This window comes from Macadamia integrifolia, unplaced genomic scaffold (genome assembly GCF_013358625.1).
Source record: "Macadamia integrifolia cultivar HAES 741 unplaced genomic scaffold, SCU_Mint_v3 scaffold2569, whole genome shotgun sequence".
Taxonomy (NCBI): domain Eukaryota; kingdom Viridiplantae; phylum Streptophyta; class Magnoliopsida; order Proteales; family Proteaceae; genus Macadamia; species Macadamia integrifolia.
In genome coordinates this window covers 28,756-38,352 of record NW_024868804.1, presented here as the reverse complement: position 1 = coordinate 38,352, position 9,597 = coordinate 28,756, and the positions used below count along the sequence as shown (strand labels likewise).

Here is a 9,597-nt window from a genome sequence, read left to right as displayed (position 1 = left end):
ATAAATAGAAAATAAAAATCAAAAAATAAAACGTATGCCAATTGGTTGGTTTTCAAATGCACGTAACGTTAACTTGCAATCTTCCTTGCAAGCCATTGAAATTTATTTTAGAAACAAAAAATAGGTAAAGACAGAAAACCCCCAAGCAACCCATCACACAGTCACACACTCAACCTTTCTTTCTAACAACAAGGATAGAGGCTAGGATTGCTGTTGTGGTAGTCCCAGAACAGGTTGCTGTTTTGAAACGATTCTGAAACTCCAAGCGTTTCTTTAGATTATGTTCTTTCCATAAGTAAAGTCATTTTTTTAATGATCATTTTTACAGAAAATCATATATGAACATTCCAAAGCTACTGATGTAATGTACAATACAAGGTAGGTCATTGAGCTATTGTTTACTGGGGAACTTCCATAAGCAGCTAAAACAGAGGCTAGGATTCCAATACATAATTGATCTTCAATGTGAAAAGCTCTGATCACATTTTCACAACCAAATCTGATCAGTTTGATATCAATGAATGGTCATTTTTCCACTGGGTTGTCCATTAATGCATTGTATAATTGCAATTACAGATGAATTATTGAGGGCTGTATGTTATCATCATTAAACGACGGGTCTCATCCATCAAGATGAGGCAAATTTCACAAGAATATAAAGTACAGTAACAAAAAATCAGAACTAAGAAGCAAACCAAGGAAGCTGGGTCTATAAAGATTCAGAATTTACATTCATCACACAAATACCCTTCTCCTAAGGGACTCAAAACACACTAAACCCTAGGGGGAACAAGAGAGAGAAGAGAGAAGAAAAACACTGCAGCCTACTTATGGGAATATTTACAAGATTTATCAGCGAACAATGCCACTTGAGGCCAAAGAATAATTTCAAGACTAGCTGTACAAGGCACATGAGTAGGACATGTCCCATTGGAAGATAAATTTAATCAGATTGGGTATGAGAATGATGAGGTCAGGGGATAAGGAATGCTGGTTAAGGAGCCACGTTGACGTGCAAGAACATGAATGTCCCTTACAATGTTGAACACAGCATCTGGTTGTGCTAGCTTCAATGCATTCTCTGACATCTTCTTGAGTTCTTTTCTTTCGGAAGTGAACCACTCAGCGACAAGGTTAGCTGTTTCCTTTGGGCTACGAGAGAAGACACCAGCGCCATTGTCTACCACGTAAGGGATATTGCCAACTTCCTGCCCATTATGCCATATGAAGGAAGGGCGCAATATCAATAATACATCCGCCATGTAGTTAACAAAGCAATTCATTTAAGTTTTCCATGGAAACTCATAAAGGAAGAATTCTTTTTCTTTTCAAATGGAATAAATAAATGGATACTGCATCTTTGGTCTACATTCTACTGATGATATGTACTAAATTCTTCAAAATTTTTTTCGGGCATAGGAGGTCATCAGCATTTAACACTGACCTGTCCTGGGATGAAGTCGTTGAGGATAATGGGAAGCCCCCTTATCAAAGCCTCAGCAATTGTACCAGGCCCAGCCTACAAAAACCAAAAAATCAAATAAGAACCATGAGCTTGAGAACTAGCATTTAATGTAATATGAGAACAAACATTCAGGAACATAAGAAGTAACATACTTTTGTAATAATGCAGTCACAAGCACCCATCCATTTCTGCATCTGGGTCTCGAATCCTCTTATCTGCCAAAAAAAAAAAAAAAATTTAAATGGGAAAATCTATAAGAATGATTCTATTTCAATAATGAATTATGATTTTGACTTATTATTCATTAAAGAAGCAAATGTATCATCACCTTCACAGGGACCTTCCATTCAATTGATTGTAAGGTAGAGGCAAGGGATTTATTACGGCCACATATAATAACAATTTGCCCAATTGGCATGCCAAGTTCTTCATTAAACAATGCTTCTTCAAGAGCTTTTGCAGTTTTCTCCACAGGACCCATCCCTTCACCACCTCCCATCAGCAATACAGCAGGTAACCCAAGGTCCATATCCAACTCTTTTCTTAAGTCATCCTGTATAATGGAAATGGAAAACAAAGAGTACCCAAAACCATAATTCCACCCAATTTCATATTGGCTTTCTTCCCATGAAGGGGGGAAAAAGGAAAAGCTTAGTAAGTTGTCAGTCCCAAAGACAAACCTTAGAAAGAATTGCTCGACAGAAGGAGGGCCGGATGGGCAAGCCAAATACAAGGATCTGAGAGGACTCTAGACCATCTAGTAAAGCCCTCTTGGCTACTTCCTCTGAAGGACAGTAGCACCTGGTCACACTGGTATGAAACCTGGATAAAATAAGAATTTTCAGCTTTAAAATCTTTTTAAGCTAAGTAGGCAATGCAAAATGGAATCTAAAAAGCTTTGAAATTACCATGTGGGATGACAGGTGTTGAGGTCTGTAATGACTGTAACGAATACCACTTTCTTCTGAAGGCCTTGCCATTTAAGTACCCACAGAGGAATATGTTGCATGAGAGGATGGACGCTAATGATAATGTCTGGTTGATACTCCATCAGACCAGCCTCCACTTCTCTTCAATTGCAAAATATGGAGAAGTTAGAGAGACAGGTAGATTTTGAGAAAGCAGTCAGAGTTTCTGTGTATCAGACTATGAATCCAATTCACAGGACTCCAAAACTCTAGTTCATACTACTCTTTGGACTTTCAGTATTCAACATTGGTGACGAACGGGGAAGACATGTGAAATTGAAACGTCGGATTAGAAAGAAACAATGTACAGCTTTCAATGATAGTAAATATGGAAGCTAAATCAGGGCAGCAGAGCAGCTCTCTAGAAATGGTGTAATATCCAATTGTAGACAAGAAAAGAACTTACTTGGCATAGAAAGCAGCCATGGCGGCTAGATATAAACAGTGAATCCATCGAGGAGAGGTACTGTGGAATGCAACCTTCCAGAGTCGTACGTGTTTCACCATGAATTTATATGATCTCTCCATGTCATTCAATGGCCAGCCAGTGTATTCTTTCCACACATCCTTAATAATAATCTGAAACAAACATATCAAACACATAAATAAAAAATAAAACAGATAAGGCTAGAAGAACTAAACTACTACCTTAAACCCATGAGAGAGAGAGAGAGAAAAAAAAAAAAAAAAAAAAAAGAAGAAGAAGAAGAAGAATTTTTTTTAGCATTATTTGATCTGTGCTTTAATGAGAAACAACCAACCACCATGGAAATAGCCCATACGATCATGAGCACAGGGGAAAATACAAACAGAAAGATTCAAAAATCAATCATATCAAAGCTACTTAAAATAACAGAAATGGGAAATTTAAAAAATACAGAGACGATTGATTCAAGCCTCCCACCAAAAATACGAAATGAAATGAAGAATTACGAGAAGACAAAAGAATTTCCAAAATAAATTGCAGAACAGCCCAGCAACTGATAAGGAACATAAGAAACAGAGCATAACATGAAGAGCACATCAAAGACAAAATCCATTTAAGTTTAAGCCAATCAAAAGTCCAAACCCATTACCCTGTATTCATCCCCGAATTCCAACCTAAACGCATCCCTGATGGCTTCAGCAGAAGCTCGATGCCCACCACCAGTATCACTCATCAAAATCAAGACATTCTTCGTCCTCTCAGCTCCAATCTGAGCAAGTTCCGTCGTCCCTTCTTCCTCATAACAACTGTAAGAGCACTTCTTCTGTTGGCTGTAATGGCCACCGACACTATGAAACAAAGTGTCTCTAATGGATCTCCTCGGAGATACCACAGACATAACCATATCCGTTAATTCTCGCTCAAATACCCAAACTGAAAAACAGAGCCCAACAGACCCAGTTCAACACCTGCTTCAAATGCAAGAAAAGGATACCCAGTTTTGGCAGGAGAAGTAAAATTTACTCCAATGGTAGAGATAGGATCGGAGAGAGAAACCGTAGACTTGAGTTTGCAGTGTATGGAACAAAGCTTGTGAGAGGAAGAGAGCGATTTTGTAGAGAGCAGAGCCGGCGGAAACGGCGGGTAAAGATTCCCGAATGATTCCGGGATAGTGAGGGGAAACCGTAGAGTTGAGTTTGCAGGGAAGTGGAACGAGCTTTGTAAAGAGGGAAGAGAAAAATTTTTGTAGAGAGAGAGAGAACAAAGCCGGCAGAAACGGCGCGTAAAGATTCCCCGAATGATTCCGGTATTCCAAGGGGTCGCCTGGAATTTCTAACCGGTTGATGCGCATTTTGTTTTTGGAATTTGGAATGTTCCGACCTCCCCTGTTGAGCCCTGTTTAATTATTTTAAAACGAACCTAAACGCTGCGTGCTCATGTACTTAGGGCCGTTTGGTATCGTTCTAAAAAAATGTTTATGTAGTTTTTTCGTTTTATTGGAACGAAAAAACAGAATCTTTTGTTTGGTGCACTTATGGTCCGTTTCTGTTTTTTTGGAACAAAAAGTGAAAAAAAAATGAAAAAACGAGATTGGACGGAACTCCAAAATGGAGTTCCGTCTTCCCAGTTTCGTTCCATTTTACAAAAAAAAAAAAAAATTCCCGATAAAAATCTGAAATTTTAAAACACAATTTTTCGTTTAAAAACTGCGTTTTGACACAGAAACTGAAATTTTCGTTTTTGAAACGAAACGGCGTTTCTGGAACAGAAACAATACCAAACGGGCTCAAGGCCATGTTTGACAACGTTTCGCTTCTATCATTTTTACATTTTTTTGTTATAAGAAAGGGAGAAACTGTCTAAATAGCGTTTGATAAAGTTGTTCCGTTTCTCTTATTTCGAGAAATATAAATCAAAATTTACACCAATTTTTATTCCTAGAAACGCAAGTGATGAAACAAGTCATACATGTTTCGTCATTTTCTAGAAATGACTTTGGACGACAACCATTGTACAAAAGCTTGATAAAAATTCCCACTTCCCAAAAGCAGTGAAAGGATTGAGGGCCATCTTTTTTAGTAGCGGAAAGGATAATCAAATCCCACCACCGAAGGCCCGCCTTCCTTCTTCCCCTTTCACTCTGATCCTCATCCTCCTCTCTTCTATAATCTCCACCATCGAAACAGTAGGACCGACTGAAACCAGTGAAAGAAAAGGGATCACTAGTTCACTCTCTTGCTCTAGTACTTTATAATGACCAAGAATTTTATATTTAATAGAATGTGAAAGGTAGTATCAAACTCCAAAAAATGATTCAAGAAACAGGTTTATCAAACACCCAAAAATCCGTTTACGTTCCCAAAAATGTGAAAAGTCGTTTCTGCTTTTTCTGGACATAGAAACGTTGTCAAACGGTGCCTTAATAAGAAGGGAAAATTACCACCTCATTCCTATAAAAATGAAAATTTCAACATTATTAATGTTTTTTGTGTGTTCTTATTGGTTGCTGCATTGATGCAGGGGCCACACAGTCTTTTAAGGAACCTACATGCATTCCGTACTCCAAGACACATGGGGAATTAGAGGCAAGTTGTGAAAAGATGTTCCTACCATCTCCACTTTCTAATGTGTATGCATGGTAAAGTAAGAGGATAGCATTCTCTTTCTTTCTTCTTCTTCTTCTTCTTTTTTTTTTTTTTAATCTTATTTTTTAAAATTTTTTTAATTTTTTTATAGAAGAGAACGCTGCCCAACTGTATGGCCACTATTCTAGCATGCAAGCGAATGAAAAACCCCACGAAAGCATTTTTAACATATGATATGGGTAGCACAGTTTTTTTGCATTTGCCTTTATCTAGGCATAGAGAACGCATGTAGGCATTCTTTTTTCTCATTTTTTATTTTTTATTTTTTATCATTGGTGGATTGTGGGGGCCAAGTTAACTTTGAAAGGAATATAGAAGAGCTGGCAAAGAGACGAAGTCATCTGCTTTGTCGTAAAGAAGTTTTTGAGGGACTTTCGCTCCAGTCTTCCAAGCTTCCAGTGTAATATTCCTTCCAAGTTAACTACTTGAGATTATTCCTTCCAAGTTAACTACTTAATACCTCTTTTTTTTTTGGTAATACTACTTACTACCTCTTACACCCTAGAGCCGGAGAAGGCACTAATGCCTTGGTTTCCAAGTCTCAAGTTGCAACAAAGTTCCACCTGGGTTGATTGGAAATGACCCAAATTAGCCTTGTAAATTTAGCCCATGTGGATGTGGGCCTCTAATGGGCCTAGGTCATACGCTCTTAGGCTTGAGTTAGAGAAGCCCAAATACTCATTACCTTGAATAAGATAGGGAAAAAGATCTCTAAGAGGCAATGTGGCATTTTCGTCCAGACACGAGGCAAAAAATGATCATCTTATTCCCATGAAAGGTAAAAATGCCATCCATGTTGATGCTTCTGCATATGCTCCCATTGGCCCTCACACTGGCACAAGGGCTACACCTCCTTTCAAGGAACTCTTTCCCAATAAGATAATTCATCATTGAGTTCATATTTTTCATTTGTTTATTTATTTATTTATTATTATTATTATTATTTGTATGGCAAATTCAAACTTTTTTGGTGCTTTTGTCAAACATGGGCGATCCTCATATCCAAATGTGCTCTTATCAATATGATTAAAAGGGAAAAAAAGAAAGCTACTTGCTTTTGTGTGTCTATACCTAGACACAAGCAGGTGCAAATAGACCATGCTACCTCCTTGCCCCATGCACTGAAGTTGCATTTGCATGGCTTCCCATTGGTCTGTGCATTGACATGTGCGCACAAACAGGTAGCATTTTCTTGCCTTAATTTGAAATACTATTTCTATAGCTTAAAAAAAATATATATATATCAATACTCCAGTTATGATAAATATTATGGCTGCAATTATTAGATATGATTAAGATGACCTCATCATAAGGTTTGTAAGCCATGAATTGAAATAATACTCAGTAGAAACTCGGTTAACAAGTTATAGTATCATCATTATGCCAAGTGGTAATCAAATTATCTAATTTCCAATAATTACCGACCCCACTTAGTTATGTTTTGATTTCAGAGTGCGGTATCTAGTCAATAATTGGGGTTGGGTACTTGGCAGAACTGAATCAGGATTATAAGGCCGAATAAAGTTCCAATCTAATTCATGCTGGGTAAAAATATGATTTTGTTTTTGTTTTTGTTTTTTGTTTTTTGTTTTTTTGTTTTTTTGTTTTTTGTTTTTTTGTTTTTTGTTTTTTGTTTTTTTGTTTTTTTTTTTGTTTTTTGTTTTTGTTTTTTGTTTTTGTTTTTTTTGGTACAAAAGAAATTACTGATGATAAATATGTGCACAACCACTAGGCTCAAACAAACAAAGATTATGAAATCACGGAATGGTAATCAGCAAATCTGTAAAATACATGATTGATAGTGTCTTCCTAGCTAAATTTCTAATTTATGTGATTGAAGTTCAATTTGTTTTATGCGTAAAAGCCTAAAAGGCACATTAACTAAAAAGATAGTCGTGACATTAATGCAAACCAAATGTTTTTTGATAACTAATAGGAACCAATATGGACCCAATTATAATGCATGGTCGTATAAATAATATTGTCATGTCTTAATTACAACTATTGGATTGAAGTGGGGGACAGAAGTGCAATTACACATTCTCCTCTTTATCCCATCAAATGATTGAAAGCCCTACCATATACATTATGTATGGGTAAAGGTTCCGTATATATATAGTGTATGGGACCAAACTGAACATGCCTTCACAATTCATTGTTCCCCATCACAGTGAATTGTCTTAAACCCTGCCCCCTATTTTAAGATTCGAAAGAGGGAACCCTTTTTCACCCAAACTAGTGCATAGACATAAGAGAGATGACCATGCATATATATATATATATATATATATAGGGATGAAAGCATTCTATCTGTAAGAGGCCCCTATGCCACGCATATAGGGCCATGCAATGACCATTATGCCCATGTTTGAGGTTACGCACCCCTACATGTGGGTACAGGGGTCTCTCGTGGACAAAAAACATTATATATATAAATGTAAAAGCTAACCATGCCACCAAGATGCCTAGCATGTGTCATCCTCTCTCCTCCCATTTTGAAAAGACCCTCTGCACTCTTTTATCCAGCACTAAGATCGGTGCATATTGGTAGTTTATCAAAAGTTGACGGCATGCCAATCCTCTCCCATATATTTTTTTTAGGTAAAAACCTTCTCCCAAGGGCATGGTCCTTGCACTAGTGCCCCTGCTAATGAGAACATTTCCAAAAAAAAAAAAAGAAAGGCCAATGAGTATACGTGCTCAAGCATCAACTAGGAGAAGTGCAATGGTCATTTTGCACCCGTTTGTGTCCATACACAAGGGCCCGCTCCCAAAAGAAAATGTGTTCCCATATAAAATAATCAGGTGTTTAAAAAAAAGAAGAATGGTTAGTATGTCGAACCAAAGCATTTTGCCTTTTTAAGATAACAAATGGAGACGTAACTGAAGACTAAAGTGTCGTCATTTTATAATTCTATTATATTTATTCATAATAGACTAGAATACGATACGGTGTTTACGACAATCTTTAGTCCCTTCCCAGTTCCCACCCATATTGTTGTTGCCACATTTTTTATATGAAGCAATTACTATCACTTTCCTACACTTAGCCTATATTTATTAAAACTCCCCTAATTTAATTTCTTTTTCTCATACTCCATTAGTTTTTGAACTTTTACATTTCCTTCTCCCTTGCTCTTTCGAAATGCCTAGATTACCCTCCTTTCATAATTAACCAATTCATCATGCCTATTCCCCTTTCTTATCATTTTTTCTCTGCTCCTCCTCCTCCTCCTCCTCCTTCAACCCCACATCACCCCTTTTCCTCCCTCGCCCACACTTATGGGGTTTTATGACTATGTTTGTTCAAAAGACTTCAATCAAAACCTTATGGAATCAGCTTGTAAAGGGCAAATGACAATGTTTTTTTTTTGGGTAAAATTAGGGCCTGTGACATTGGATTCTTAATGAAAAGAGAACTGAAGGACGAAGGCTTCCAGGAACTCAAGTATTTAATTGAGCAGTTATAGAGAATTCTTAAAGATAATTGCCGTTCCTAAATTTTTTTGAAGAGCCTAACTTATGATGCTTCGTAAATGGACCAAATTGAATAGCTTTTGTTTAGACCAAACAGAAACAATCAACCCTTCCAAAGGAAACCTTCAATTGGGAAAAAAATCATAGAATGATAGAATTTATGAGAACTTGTTGGGTAATTGTATTACATTTTCTTACAAAATACAAATTGTAATAAAAAGCTTTTGCAATAGAAACTATGCTATTGTAGTGTTGATCCTTAGCTGAAATGAGATGAGGAAAAAACTTGAAATAGATGTTGAATCACCACCATAGCAACTGAAGAAACTTCGAATAAAATTGAGGTTGAGTCACACTTGTAGTGCTGCCTTTAAAGTAATTCTACTACCAAGAGTTGTTTTGTAGTAGAAACTATGCAATTGTAGTGTTGATCCTTAGCTGAAATGAGATGAGAAAAAACTTGAAATCTCTAAAGTCCAACATGGGATTGAAAAAAAAAGAAAAGAAAAATTATACTACTATTGGGTGATTGGGTCTATTGCTTTGAGTAAGGGTGTCCATTTTCAGTCCAAGTGGGTTGGACTAATCAAGAGAAACGTGAAACAAACTTTTATC

General features: G+C 36.8%; 1 protein-coding gene across 1 annotated transcript; it reads right to left on the bottom strand.

Moving 5' to 3' along the window:
• Nucleotides 1–683: 683 nt before the first annotated feature.
• LOC122066766 (probable monogalactosyldiacylglycerol synthase 3, chloroplastic) lies at nucleotides 684–4,179 on the bottom strand. Its single transcript, XM_042630605.1, has 8 exons — nucleotides 3,510–4,179; nucleotides 2,840–3,012; nucleotides 2,374–2,535; nucleotides 2,146–2,287; nucleotides 1,794–2,018; nucleotides 1,618–1,680; nucleotides 1,445–1,519; nucleotides 684–1,208 (listed from the first exon to the last, which is right to left on the bottom strand). The coding sequence occupies exons 1-8, from the start codon at nucleotides 3,762–3,764 to the stop codon at nucleotides 948–950; spliced, it is 1,356 nt and encodes a 451-aa protein (XP_042486539.1). The 5' UTR covers nucleotides 3,765–4,179; the 3' UTR covers nucleotides 684–947.
• Nucleotides 4,180–9,597: the final 5,418 nt, after the last annotated feature.